Source organism: Lampetra planeri, chromosome 10 (genome assembly GCF_965212315.1).
Source record: "Lampetra planeri chromosome 10, kcLamPlan1.2.h2, whole genome shotgun sequence".
Taxonomy (NCBI): domain Eukaryota; kingdom Metazoa; phylum Chordata; class Hyperoartia; order Petromyzontiformes; family Petromyzontidae; genus Lampetra; species Lampetra planeri.
Window position 1 is genome coordinate 1,757,715 of NC_136116.1, and position 15,275 is coordinate 1,772,989.

General features: G+C 52.3%; 1 protein-coding gene across 1 annotated transcript in view; it reads right to left on the reverse strand.

The window, feature by feature from the left end:
- Positions 1-15,275, reverse strand: part of GABBR2 (gamma-aminobutyric acid type B receptor subunit 2) — a 65,149-nt gene that overhangs the window by 21,231 nt on the left and 28,643 nt on the right. The window contains exons 13-15 of the mRNA XM_078597880.1: positions 14,131-14,253; positions 2,075-2,185; positions 737-961 (exon numbers count right to left, since the gene is read on the reverse strand). Of these exons, the coding sequence (XP_078454006.1) occupies positions 737-961; positions 2,075-2,185; positions 14,131-14,253 (459 nt within the window). The remainder of the gene's footprint in view (positions 1-736; positions 962-2,074; positions 2,186-14,130; positions 14,254-15,275) is intronic.

The following is a 15,275-nucleotide window of genomic DNA, read 5'->3' on the forward strand; positions in this document are numbered from 1 at the left end:
TAATTCCCCCCCACTCGGACAGCAACGAAAATCCCGAGCGAGCTTCTCAATGGAATCCTAAATTCAATGTTAAAATCTCTCCCCTGGATCGGCTTACCTGCCAAGCGCCATCAGGCATTGTTGCTGGTGAATCTGTAATCATGGTTTATCATGTTGCTAATGCCTCTTTCCATTCCGGTCTTTTCCCTCTATCGCTTAGGCTGTGCCAAGTGACTCCTCCGCTAAAAACAAAACACACCCGGGGCTCTGGCCTCGTGGATCCTACAAACTACCACCCTCCGTAGCTGCATCAGCAGCCATCTGGAACTCTCTCCCACTGAACAGACGCAGCGGCATCCAAGCACCATCACATTCCGGTAGCAGCTCAAGGTTCTCATATGTTCAAGCTCACCTGTTCAGGCTGTCACGTATTCATGATATCACATTTCCAGGCTCTTGCCTGTTCATACTCACTTGTTCTGGCTCTCACCTGTCCAGGCTCTCACATGTTCATGCCATCACCTGTTTAGGTTGTCACATGTTCATACTCACCTGCCCAGACTCTCCCATGTTCATGCTATCACATGTCCATGCTCTCACATGTTCAGGCCGTCGTACGATTGACTTACAGATCTTGATCCGTGCCTCCGAGTTCTCGATCGAACAACGCGTCCGATTCGCGAACTATCATTACGAATAATATCCACACGGCGAACACGCTACCTTCCACCACGAGCACCACCTCCGCGCCGCTCACCTTGGGCATGAAAACGAGGCAGAGGGTGATGGTGGAGGAGAAGATGGTGACGAGGGCGACGGTGCAGTACTGCACGTTGGGCTGGTCGCGCGTCAGGAAGGAGACGGCCGCCCCGATGATGCACATGATGCCCACGTTGTAGACGCTCATGCCGATGTACTTGCTGTCGTTGAGCGCCGGAATCGATACGTTCCGTGTCTCCCATGCCAGGAAGCAGCCGAACACCTGCGTGGGACGGGCAGAGAAGCAGTGGGGTGGGATGGCGGGGGTGGCACGGCCCTCTGTCCAATTCGCAGCCCCCAGCCGTACCAGTCTTAGCCCGGTTTCGCGACGTTCAGATCACTCAGTGTAGGGATGCACATTGCACAGGATAAATGCTGACAAAGTGAACGGGTGGCAATTTCGTAATAATTTCAAGATTCATTTTGGGATGTTGCCGTCAATTTCATGAGTGAGTGGTTCGTTTCATGCGCGAGGAAACCAGAGTGGCACAAAGTTCTGCACAGATTGATTTACAATCCATTGTTTATGGCTTTCATCGCCTGACAACCTGGCACCTATGGGCCATCAGCCACAGCAGAACGCAGTGCTCTTGGGAAGAATTTGGAGGGTCCATTTATAGAAGATTTCAGCATTAATATCAAAGCGACTAACACTCAACAGTCGCAAACTACCAAAAATCTTGCACATGGAATTACACCAAATAATCACAACTTGAAAATACATTGCTACAAACTTTAAACAAATATTAAATTTAGCTACTGTATTAAAATGTCGCATAATCAGAAATGCACGAAAGTATTCGTCCTTAAATCATTTAAGATGCCGAATGCGCCCATAAATTATTGAACGCGCGCCCCGCGTGCTCCCTCGAGAGCACGCGGCACGCGCGGTCACGCGGCACCCTCAGCCGACTCGGCCTCACGGCGGGCACACACACAGGCACAAAGATCCCCCAGATAGCCTTAACTGTAGGGGCAATTGCTGTGAGTGAGTAGCACTTGTGAAGCCCGGCACGGGATACGAGGCACGGGACACGAGGGGGTAGGGTGGTCAGCACCACGACCGGCTGCTGCATTTGTCTCCCCAGTGGCGATGTTTACACACCGCAACAGGTACTCATTTGAGGTTTAGTCGACCTAGGGGAGGCCCAGGACCGGTTCAAATAATTGTCATTGGCAGTGAGCGGGAATCGAACCCGGGTCGCCAGGTTCATAGCGCAGCGTAGCGCTAACCGCTACACTGCCGCTCCCATGACACATCCACACACACAGGAGCTGGCCTCGCACAGACACGCTCGCAGGCGCACGAGTGTAAGAGAGGTCTTTCCATACAGACCATGAGCAGGCCCTTGTAGGCGTAGACGATGCTGAGCCAGATGGTCATGTGAGTGCTCTCGCAGTGCTCCAGCTGGGGAACGATCGTGAAGTCTTCCCCGCCCTCGGGATGCTGCAGCAGCAGGGGCGACACGGTGGCGTCAAAAGAGCAAATTACGCGACGTCGACATATATATATTCACACGGGGCGAGGGCGCTTCGAGGGGCTACACCTTTGTTGTTGCTTTTCGAGGGAGACCTGAATCACAAAAAAACAAATCAACAGCAAAGAAACACAGCACACACCGCCGGCGTAGGGATTTTCGCGATTGTGCCAGTTGTGTGTTTGGTTCTGCTGCATGGCCCTCCCGACGCGTTATTATCGTGTTGCGTCACAAGTTGTTGTTGCCCGACGTTTCGCACCACGTGCCGTTGCTTGAACGCTGAACAACAACAAAAAAACACAAACTAGTGACAAGGAAGGGATTTTCATAATAAAGGGTTTTTTGGGTTATATCGCGTAAGTATGAATGTGTCGAAACCCCTCCATCACCCGACACAGCCAATCAGTAAGAGATTTGTCACGAATACAAAGCGCCAAATAGTTACCACTTCAGCCCACCGGTGTGTTGGAGAGAAAATCTACAACATTTACAATTTGTCGTTAATGATGCTGGTAATTACAACCAGCATCATCGGGAGATTTGCCAGAATGGTGGAGAAATCCTCCTCCTGTGTCGGTGTTAAACAGAGCAGCAGCAGATAGACGACGTCATCGCTGAACCCATAAGGTGCGGAGATCAGTGGCGGAGGAAAAGGGGGTGGTGTAATTTTATACTAGATTAGTAATCAGTTAATTAGTATGTGTTTCCTCTATAAGGAATTATAATTGTGATATGTATGACTTAGTAGTACGCTTCCTGGGATTTTAATACGTAGGCTCTCATGACCAATCTGTCTTCACAATTATTTTTTTTGGCCGAGATTGCGTGAATAACATATGTTGTCGGACACCCCTCCTCCACCCGACGCAGCCGATTAACAAAGTTGTCACGTGAACAGACGTGACGGTGTTTTTCGCACCTCCGATTAGCGCGGTTGGCTACGTACGGTGTGAAAGAAGTTCAGCATACAGTAACACACACGCATCACTGCTTCAGCAGCACCACTCGGAGTGTAGTTAGAGAGCGATCCACACACATCTAACAATTTGGTAAATGATGATGATGATGAGATGATGATTAGATGATGATGGTGATTAGATGATGATGGTGATGATATGATAATGGTGATGGAATGATGATGAGATGATGATGGTGGTGATGATGAGATGATGGTGATGATGAGATAATGGTGATGATTAGATAATAATGGTGGTGATGATGATGATGATGCGATGACGATGGTGGTGATGAGATGATGGTGATGAGATGATGGTGATGATGAGATGATGGTGGTGATGAGATGACGGTGGTGATGAGATGATGGTGATGAGATGATGGTGGTGATGAGATGATGGTGGTGATGAGATGATGGTGGTGAGGAGATGATGATGGTGATGAGATGATGATGGTGATGAAATGATGGTGATGATGAGATGATGATGGTGATGAGATGATAATGGTGATGAGATGATGGTGGTGATGAGATGATGATGGTGATGAGATGATGATGAGATGATGGTGGTGATGAGATGATGATGGTGATGAGATGATGGTGGTGATGAGATGATGGTGGTGATGAAATGATGGTGGTGATGAAATGATGGTGGTGATGAGATGATGGTGGTGATGAGATGATGATGGTGATGAGATGATGGTGGTGAGATGATGGTGGTGATGCGATTATGGTGGTGATGAGATGATGGTGGTGATCAGATGATGGTGGTGATCAGATGATGACGATGGTGATGAGATGATGGTGGTGATGAGATGATGGTGATGAGATGATGGTGGTGATGAGATGATGGTGGTGATGAGATGATGGTGGTGATGAGATGATGGTGGTGATGAGATGATGGTGGTGATGAGATGATGGTGGTGATGAGATGATGGTGGTGATGAGATGATGATGGTGATGAGATGATGATGGTGAGATGATGGTGGTGATGCGATTATGGTGGTGATGAGATGATGGTGGTGATCAGATGATGGTGGTGATCAGATGATGACGATGGTGATGAGATGATGGTGGTGATGAGATGATGGTGATGAGATGATGGTGGTGATGAGATGATGGTGATGATGAGATGATGGTGGTGATGAGATGATGGTGGTGATGAGATGATGGTAGTGATGAGATGATGGTGGTGATGAGATGATGGTAGTGATGAGATGATGGTGGTGATGAGATGATGATGGTGATGAGATGATGGTGGTGATGAGATGATGGTGGTGATGAGATGATGGTGATGATGAAATGATGGTGGTGATCAGATGATGACGATGGTGATGAGATGACCTCCGCGGTGTCGAGATTCTGACATTCGGAAGCAGCCGTGTCGAGCGCAGAGCGATGGCCGAGGGTGGCGAGGGCAGCAGCGGCCACGGGGGGCGACGCGGCGCTCGGGAACAGGCGCCGAGGGGGGGGGGGCGGGGGTGCAGGGGGATGGGATCGGTGCGGGAGATAGCGGCGGAGGAGGAGGCGGCGGCGGAGGAGGCGGTGGATGTGTCCGTGCGAGCAGAGCGATGACCTTGAGCCGTGACGGGCGCAACCGCACTTGGATGAATTCACAATCGCAGAGAGAATGCATCTAAAATAAGCGACCGTGATGAAAGTAAACCCCGCAGGTAGGGTTCTGCTGCTGCGCGGCGGCAGTAGCGTGTGGATCCACCACAGTGGATAGGGAAGAGGGGACGTGCAATTTCCTGGGCAGGGAGTAGAGCGCCCGCGCAGCGGTTAGCGCATTGCGTTGCTACAAAACCGCGGCGACCTCCGTTCGATTCCTCAGCCACGGCTGACATCAGTGGCCAGTGATAAATTAACTGCTCCCACCCCACAGCTTCACGAACCTGCAATGACCAGCGTGGTGAGGTATGGTCAAACAACCCCCGTGATTGGCACGGCTTTTGTGTCGAAGCGGATTGACAGTGGTGTATAATTATAATGATTTACTAAATTACTGGGGGAAAGGGGACTTTGGGAAGCAATTTTAATGGCGGGAAGGGACGTGCTCAGCTAAAGGATGGGTAGCGATACCGTCGGAGCAGCCACACCATCACGTGACCACCTGTGGAATCGTGGTGGTGATGGAATTACGTTTTCCACAATGTCACTCTTCATTAGAATGTCATCCATAAAATAAAACAAACACAGAACAATATATATACGTCATTGTTTAACTGTTTTGGTTTGTTTAAAATGCTGCTTTTAAAACACGTTATTATCGCATTTTGGAAGACATGATACCTTTTAGAAAAAAACAACCTGTCACAGAATAAACCATATACATGTAATGCGTTACACGTAGCCCGATATTAGAAACGTGTCCTCTGTTATGCCGAAGGGCAGAAAAATGTGGACTTCATTAGCTCAGAGCCAGCACCGTCACATCACACTATCCTAACAGCTCGCATATTTCAGAGGAGCGGGCACAGCCGGGGAGCGTGTGTTGCAGATTAATGGGTTCATTTTGCACTTGAATCACAAAAGCCGTGAGATTTACTGCGCTTGCTACACGCACCACGCACCGCCGTCTCCCTCCGACGGCATGGTGGGGGTGGCGGGGGTGAGCGCTGACTTTATTGCCGACCAGCTGCAAAGGCCTAAACCCCTCCTGGGTCGTTAGTCAGACGCATTAGCTCTGCTTCCAAATGCGGTGGAGGGAGAGGCGGAGAGCGTGGCTGCTTACGACGTCCCTTCTCCTGCGAGTGCTGCTGGAATTGAACCACTCACTGAAGGGTTCTGGTTTTCCCAGAATGTCCTCTTTTTGAGGAAGCTGTTTCATTTCGAAATCTAAGTCTCCCCCAGGACGTACAAAAAAATATAGACCAATTGGCGGTACACCAGTGCTGCATAACACACCGGTCCTGATAAAACAGTCTGAAATCTAAATTTGAACCAGCAAATCTGTTTATTTATCAGTCTTTAACTGACCCTGTAGCCGAGTTTGACGCGATTCCAATGTTTACTCAGTCTCCTGAGAATTGCAAAAGAAAAGGTCAATATTGACCGTTGAATTGGTCGACCAGGAGGGCGAGTGCCTGGAGCAGCAGCAGCAGCAGCTTTCTTGCGTTGCGTTGCGAGCCTGAGGTGGGACTGGAGCATCATCATGATCGTTGTCGTCTTGAACCACCGATGGATAGTACGGCAAGTCAAGCATTGGGATCGTTCGGGTTAGGTTTAGGGTTATTGTAATGGCACCAATAAATGAGGTCAAAATATAAATCTTCTTGTGAACAACCAAATGCTATTTAAGGACAAGGTTTTCCAATGTAGGCGAAATTGTTCATGAAAGGTCAGTGGTCGTATTTATTTAACCGTAACCGTCCGACCAAGTCTCGGGCACGAGTTAAATCTGTCCAGGGCACGAGGAGTCAAAATACGGAGGAGCCAGTCGCCATCAGGCTGGGTGCTGCTAAACGGCAACAGACTGTGGCGCTTCTTCGTGTCCATCTGCTCAGAACGGTCGTCTTACGACTGCCTCGACATCACGGGGACCGATGTTGACGCAGCACCCCAAGATTGTCTGCACGGGGTTACAAATCGGGGGAAAATAAAATAAATAAATATTGCGAAAAAATTGTGGTTTGTTTATGCTGGCGTACCGCACTACGTTCAAATTTTTTTTTGTTAGTTGCATATTAATAACAACAACAGAACACCACTCAAGAAAATACATTCGCATGCAATTCTCTCCTTTGCTGGTATTGTGGGGATGTAATTTTCCTCTTCCTCTGAAGTGTCACAGTGCAATGTGAGGTGGCAACCCTATCCACAGCAGAATTGAACTAAGGTAACAACACGCGGTGAGGTAAGAACCCCCCACCACCCCCTACGCCCCCCACATTACCACCACGCATTTGAGACGAAGAACAGAAAAATATACCTTCCGTTCCAAGACAACCTCAACTCCCACTGGGAGCTTGCCCTCGAGCATATGCGTGGCGTTTACTCAAATCCTGCCCTCGTCTTTATTTACATCGTGACGGTCTTCCTGCTCGCATTCGGACGTAAATCGAAACTGTATTTGCCAAGCCCAAGGTCGAAATGCGAAATGAAAGGAGCCGAGCGCGCGCCGCGGTGCGCGATGGACGCGAGCGGCCCCCGCGAGCGGCACCGGCTGCCGTCCGGACGTCTGCACGCTGCCCAAACCGTTGCGTGCGTGCGTACACATTGTGCATGTCGCTTCAACATTTCCCTGTGAAATGTTAGCCGCACGATGTGTGCTCCTAGGCCCGTGTTTGCGTTTTAATGAGGCCCCCCCCCACTCCCACCATCTCGCCTCTCCTCCTTTCACGACCCCCCGCTCCCCCAACCTGTGTACCTCGCGACACATTTTAATCCGGTGCAGCAGCACAGGACGGCGTGGAGCCTCATTGCGACGTATAAACCCCCGCGACTCCCACCTTTGAATATGGTCATTCAGCGCAAAAAATAACCAGGCATTGCCCTGACCGTTGGTCTGGCCTGCCTGCCGCGCTGTGGATTGCATCAGCGGTGAACCCTGGACCCGAACAACAACTCCATTACAGATCAATTCCAGCCCTGTCAGAAATGTCTCCTTGCTCGAGGCGATGGCGGTGGCTCACGGGACGCGCAGCGCCGGGGGTGTTGCGGCCTCGGTGCGGCGACAGCGTTAAGGTGGCGGCTATAGACGCGGCTCCGCCACCACCACCACTCTCTCTCGCTCATTGCATCGGTGCAAAGACAAAGATCCCCCGTACAGCCTTAAGAAACTGTTGGGGCAAGTGCTGTCAGAGAACACCTATGAAGGCCGGATCGGCACACGACGGGGTGGGTGGCCAGCACCACGACCGACCGCCTTTGTGTCACCAGTGGCGATAATTACACACCGCACCAGGTACTCATTTGAGGCTGAGTCGACCTAGGGGAGGTCCAGGACCGGCTCAGATAATCGTCACTGGTGTTGGCCATGAGCGGGAATCGAACTCGGGTCGCCCGGTTCGTAGCGCAGCGTGCTAACCGCTACACTACCGCACCCCACGACGACAGCAGTGCACACACACACACGCCCATACACACACGCGCACAAGCACGTGCACACACGCGCACACACATACGCGTACACACACACGCACGCCCAAACACACGCACGCGCACACACGCGCACGCGCGTGGTACGACAGCGCCGAGGCTTGGTCCCACACAGATCCTGGCGTGACGGGCCTGGCGCCAGTGAAAATTCTCGACACGGAATCTGGCACGCGGAGCGCGTGGGACACGGGGCGCGTGGGACACGGGGCGCGTGGGACACGGGGCGCGTGGGACACGGGGCGCGTGGGACACGGGGCGCGTGGGACACGGGGCGCGTGGGACACGGGGCGCGTGGGACACGGGGCGCGCGGGGCCCAGTTTCGGTATCCATGGCCTGGGACAGCGGAGCAAAAAAGATTCGACTCTGTCCGACTCCACCCGTTTCCCCATGCGGTTGCGTCAATTGGCTCGCAAGTTCAATCGTAGTGGTGGGGGGGGGGGGTGTCGAGTGATTCATTCCAGCCCCAGCACGATCCATGTTAGATGGGGGATAAAATTTATACAACCTAATAAAACAGCAATTTATCAGTACAGTCTTGTGAATATTGTTCACATTAAAACGTTAATATGAATAAACAGTCGTAATTTTATTTTGTATTGTATTTTTTGGGAGGGGGGAGGGGAGATTTCAGACCGTGGCCACGCGCGTGCTGTTTGGACTCGGCTGCCAAAGGGCGGTGTTGAGCCAAGGCGCGTGCCTGTGAGGCGACGTGACGGCGAGGGGATCAGTGGGGGGGGGGGGGGTGCTCGTCTCAGTTGCAGCAACGCGTTCGCTCCCATCCCCTCCCGACGACCGCTGCCGGTTAACACCGCGAGGCGCTCGCGTCTCCAGGGCACGACGCGCATCGCTCATGCCCGCCGCGTCCGATTGCGCGCGGGGCACCAAGTCGGTCATTCTCTTTGCGTGGCGTGCGGCGATTGACATTCTATAGCCGTCCCGTGCCGCGGGAGCCGTTTTACAGAAGCGGCTGCGGCGCTACAGCTTTGTCCTGCCGAGTGCCCTTTCTGAGACGGCACAAACACAGCGACCGCTCTCACGTGAAAGGGATTTGTCCATCGGATGCCACGGTTGTGAGTGTGACGTTCATCTTCTTGGTTCTTTCGGTAAAGTCACGTAGAAGGGAAGTAATAAAATAATAAAAATAAAACATATTATTTTATTACTTCCCTTCTACGTGACTTTACCGAAAGAACCAAGAAGATGAATCCCTGCAGTCACGAAAGCTTTAAATCGAAAAATGTGACGTTCATATTTGACGTTCGAAAAATCCCAACGCGTTTGACGTGACGACACGGGGCAGTGTTCTGCTATCTGGGTGGTCAAACAGCTTTAAAACTTGCCCCACGGCCCTGCAATTCCCGCGTGCCGAGCACTCCAAGGCACCGTAATGACGCCCTAATTGAGGCGCTTCCTCCAATCTCGGTGAGCCTGAAAATGAATTCCATTCGTCTCGACGATGTTTACAGGGCGTCCGATGCGTCTTCGTGAAAGCGTAACGAGTTTGCAAGGGAAAAAACGAGAATAAGAAAAATAATCAGATTTCATTCGAGCGCCGGCATGAGCATCGAAGAGCATTGACGCGGCGAAGGCGACAAACAGCCGGGTGGTCGGCACATCGCCTCCTGGATGCGGTTCCGGGTTCGCAGCCCCCTCCACGCTCAGCGCTCGACCGCCCGCTGCCATCATTACTATTATCTAGATCAAGACTGATGGCTCTTTCCCCCTCTCCGAGGTGGCAGCATAGACGCAGTCAACGAGAAATGAATAAATTTCATTGCGCAATCTTTACCCTTGCAGCCAGAGTGACGTTCCGGCACCCACCGTGGGACCGATCAGAGGCACTCGTCCCAGACATTTCGGGAACTGTGAGCCCTTCGCACACACGAGGCATTCCAGACAACGTCGCCCCCCCACACCGCATCGCACCGCTTTTGCAGCAATCCCTGTCGCGATTCCCACCGACATCCCAGATAGAATGATGTCAAACGTAACTCATTGGGAATGCTGATGAAGGAGATGGAGCGATGAAACCGGCTCGTATGCAGGTGCTAGGTACATGCATTACATTGCAGGATCACCATAGCTGGTGGCGGCTTGGGGAGGCCTTCATCCAGCAGTGAATAGACCATGGCAGATAATGAGAGTGCAGGATAACATCTCTCCACTGTGGAGAGATGTTAACTACCTCGCCTACATTACAGGAGGTTGTGGGTTCGATCCCGACCCTGATGCCTGTATATTTGGAGTTTGCATGTTTGCATGTCCTCTGGGTTTTCCTTCCACATTTAGAAACATGCGTTTAGAGCATTTGGCTGCTCTAAATTGCAAGATAATAAGCTACTTCGTTGAGCAATCATTTGTGGCCAGGTCGCTTCTGAAAAAGAGATCTATAGCTAATAAAATAAAAGCATTGTTAAGTTCCCTTTTAAACATCCCAATGCCTCAATGCATTGGGATGTTTGGCGTTTGGTACATTAGACGAAGCCAATGCACCTTGCAAGAGACCCCAAGCATGTGACGTAAAAGCAAATAAACTTGGATAGATGAAGGTATCCACTGCTGCACGGCCACTTCCTGGCCAAGTCGCATCCCAAGTCCACATCACTCGTTAGTCCCAAGCAGTCCCTCATCCCAGCACGAGTCAGGCTCAAAGCAAGATCGGGCCCATTCAGAGAATGCCTCGCGAGCGATATACAACCGTGCGCTTGCCACTTTAAATTACTAGTAAACAAAACTATTAAACCACCTGTATTTTTTATATTACCAGATAAGGCCCACTAAGCTATATAGATCTTTTTTACAGACAACCTGGCCGCATATAATTGCTCAACGAAGTGGCTTATGGACAACTTTATAGCAGCCAAATACTGTAAACGTGCTTTGATTCTAAAATGTGACGGGAAACACCGGAGGACCTGGCGAAAAATCCACGCAATCACAGGGACAAGATGCAAACTCCAAATATACACAACCTCCTGTATACCAGACGAGGTCATTAACATATCGCCACGTCGTGCAGAGAACAATTGCCGATGACGTCCAACAAATGAAATGCGTGAAGCTCGCTTCGCTGTTCATCAATGAAATGGAGGCCCGTCGCGGCTGCTTCACACTGGGAGTGCGCCAACGTCCGCACGCGGCTCCAGTGCCTGCCGCCGAGCACGCGGGGAAAGCCTCCCGGCGCTGGCTGATGACGGGTGCCGGGTCCGAGCGACCCGCGTGGGCGCCCACCGCGAACGAGGACCCCGCGTCACTGCCGCGGGCACGCGTCGGCGAGGTCGGCGAGGCTGCGCGCGCTCGCTCGCGTTCGCACCCCACAGTGCTGCGGAATTAACATTCTGGGAGCGTTAAAGAGCGCAAAACTGAGCTATAAATAGCGCCGGGGTCAACCGTGCCTATGCCCATTAATGAGCATTGATTTTATAATCCTGCGTGTCGCGGGGTCGCGGGGCCAGCTGTGTTTGCCGTTCCTCATGGGCGCAATTAGCGACCCATGCAAAATTAATCATCCTCCATCATTCAGCAGCACATCGCAGGCCGATTACAATCATTTAGCACCTGTGCCGCAATTGATTTTGCCCCCATCACTTCACCTCCGTTGAACTTGACGGCCACCGCACGTCAAACGGCATCGTGTTACCTGCTCGACTCCAACCGTGTCAACAAGGAGCAGGAGGAGGAAGAGGACACGCGTGTCGCTGCGTGGACACAGAGCGACCAGGACTACATCTCGACTCGGGATTCATTTACCGAACCCGCGTTTGCTGCTGCTGTATCTGTTGCTGCTGCGTCGACTGCTGCTGCTGCTGTGTTTGCTGTGTCTGCTGTCTGCTGTCTGATGTTGCTGTGTTTGCTGCTGCTGCTGCTTTGTCTGCTGTTGCTGTGTTTGCTGCGTCTGCTGTGTTTGTTGCTGCGTTTGCTGTGTTTGCTGTGTCTGCTGTTGCTGTGTTTGCTGCTGCTGCGTCTGCTGTTGCTGTGTTTGCTGCGTCTGCTGCTGCTGTCTGCTGCGTCTGCTGCTGCGTCTGCTGTTGCTGTGTTTGCTGCTGTCTGCTGTGTTTGTTGCTGCGTTTGCTGTGTTTGCTGTGTCTGCTGCTGTGTTTGCTGTGTCTGCTGTTGCTGTGTTTGCTGCTGCTGCTGCTGCGTCTGTTGCTGCGTTTGCTGTGTTTGCTGTGTCTGCTGCTGTGTTTGCTGCGTCTACTGCTGCTGTGTCTGCTGCGTCTGTTGCTGCGTCTGCTGTTGCTGTGTTTGCTGTGTTTGCTGCTGCGTCTGCTGCGTCTGCTGTTGCTGCGTCTGTTGCTGCGTCTGCTGCTGCTGTGTCTGCTGCGTCTGCTGCTGTGCCTGCTGCTGTGTCTGCTGCTGTGCCTGCTGCTGTGTCTGATGTTGCTGTGTCTGCTGCTGCTGTGGCTGCTGTTGCTGTGTCTGCTGTTGCTGTGTTTGCTGCTGCTGCGTCTGTTGCTGCCTCCCCTGCTGCTGTGTTTGCTGCGTCTGCTGCTGCATCTGCTGCTGCCGCGAGGTTGCCGACGCGCGGCCACCTGCGAGCCTCTGGCTGCCGTCCCCCAGTGCATGCTCGCTTTGACCCTTTTGCTCCCCCACACCAGCCGGAGCGCTTTGCACCGTTACGAGCCCGCCGGCGTCTTTCGACAACGACGACGCAGCCGCCGCGAGAGAGAGAGAATTACAGAACAGGGCTTCGCTGCGGCGCAGAGATTGGGTTGTTTCGTCAGGAGAGGTGGCACTCCGACTGACAATGAACCCCGAGCTCACCGCTATCAAACTGTCAGCAAACTCCTTCTCTAATCTACGGGTTCACAGTCGAACACACTCCATGTTTATGCCCCCACCCCCTCCACCCCCAAGCGGCCGCTCGTGCTCCGCCAGAAAACAAATTGCCGACGGAGCACGTGTTTACCAATCATCAGGCGCCTGCAGTGTGCAGTGGCTTAATTTGCATTTGAAGGGTAAGGTAAAATGGACGAAACTCGGAGCAGCGTTGACAGTACGGTGGGTCGCGAGAAGCGGCGTTTGGGAAGCAGTATTCGAGATGAAAGAGAAGGTAAAGGTGCAACCCCGCACTTGCTGGCTCACGCCGCCGCTGGCAGAAGGGCCTTCCCCTTGGAGCGAACTCGAGGTGGTATTTGGTCTACTCTTCCAGGCGTGTTGAATAAGGTGAGCGCATACCCACACTTGACCCCGCCACGCCATGCCTAGCTATTTTTATTCTACCAGGTAAGGTCCACTGAGCTATGTAGTCATCTTTCAGAAATGACCTGGCCACGAATAATAGCTCAACTAAGTGGCTTATCGTGGGGACATTTAAAGCAGCCACATACTCCAAACGCACGTTGATTCTAAATGAGGAGGGAAAAACAGGAGGAGCCGGAGAAAAATCTACGCGACCACGGGGAGGACATGCAAACTCGAGATATACAGGGGTCGGGATCGGGATTGAAACCACGATCTCCTGAAAACCAGGCGAGGTAGTTAACATCCGGCTACTATGGCGCGCTGTCGATCGACTTCCCTGTGATGCATCCATTTATACTGCCGCTGGGTGGACAAAGGCGGTAGAGAGGGGGGGGGGGATTTAATAATCTCGCCCCATTGGATCAAATGGCACGCTGGATAATGGAATCGAACCGGCGACCTCTGGCTTGCAGGTCCAGTGTGCTGACCGTGATACCACCGTAGCAGCTCCCTTGTTCTATGTCCCACCACCACCACCACTTATTATTCTCATCACACAGTGCAGTCTGCACCGTGCTCTGCATAGACCGAGTCGATCCGATTAGCGCGGTTGGCTGCGTACGGTGTGAAAGCTCAACGTGTATACATACATCTCACACGACGCAGGCCAAACCCACCTCCCTGGGGTAGTCATTCACAATGCGCTTCAGGGGGTCCAGCACTTGCCAGGAGATGAGGATGACCAGGTCAATGAGCAGCATGCCGCCCACGATCCCAAACAACTTTTGGTCTTTGATGATCTGCGTGGGGAGGAAAAACGAAAATTACACCAAAGCCGAACGCCGATGTATGTGTCGTGTCGTGTGCGCAGGCAGTCGACTTCGTGAGGAGGTGGAATTGAGGATTAGGGGTCAGAGCGGGTGGGCGGGCGGGCCATTCTCTTTTGAGGAATTGGGAGGGCGGTGAGTGCACCGGGCATAGTGAAGCCAAGGGGAACTGACGACGCAAACAGTGGGACTCCCAGACTCAGCCCGTGTGACTGTCTCCTCGTCACAGGAAGCACCAGCTTCTCACCCATCGGTGCTGAGAGCGATGTCGCAATGTGCCGTACGTTCGGGATGTTGCTAGAAAACTAGATCCGTGGCCAGTGGTTGCATGAGCGTTTGGCGTCCCGGCTCACCAGATCGGCGGGAGCAAACGCCAGCTGCTGTCTGTGCACGTGTAAATGTGCCGCGTGTGCTTGTCTGCTCATCAGCATGCGTGGCCCCAGGTGTGGACAGAGTTGTACAATTTGGACCGCGCGGCACAATCGCTAGCCTGGCGGTTGTACACATCAACCCCAACCACGTGTGGCTGTTTGAGCCTTGAGCACTTATTACGAATATTAGACGACAGAGGAAATTGAGTTTCACTTTGAGATCGACTCTCTCGCGTGAGCAGAGGTCCTGGGTCGGCACTGGGGATGATGACAGACCTCGCCCCCACCCCGCTCCACCCCATCGCACGGTGGTTTGCGCGTTCGGAAAGCCAGAGCACTCCCGTGTACACAAGTTCATTCATACACATTAAGAATTTACAGAGGAAGTGCAGTGCTGGGAATTAATTACAGGGCAAAAAAGAGCATTCGCTAAAATCTACCTCTCAGGCCATCGGAGTCGATTAGCAGGAAAAGCGGCGACAAGTCTCGAGAATTATTTTTTTTTCACTCAGCCAAGCTGTGATTGAATTACTTTCCTCAATCAAACATTTAAAATGCGGCAAGATGAATTATGCATCAGGCGTCTGACTCTACTGTTCCATAAACGTGGTGGCTGGCACGCCT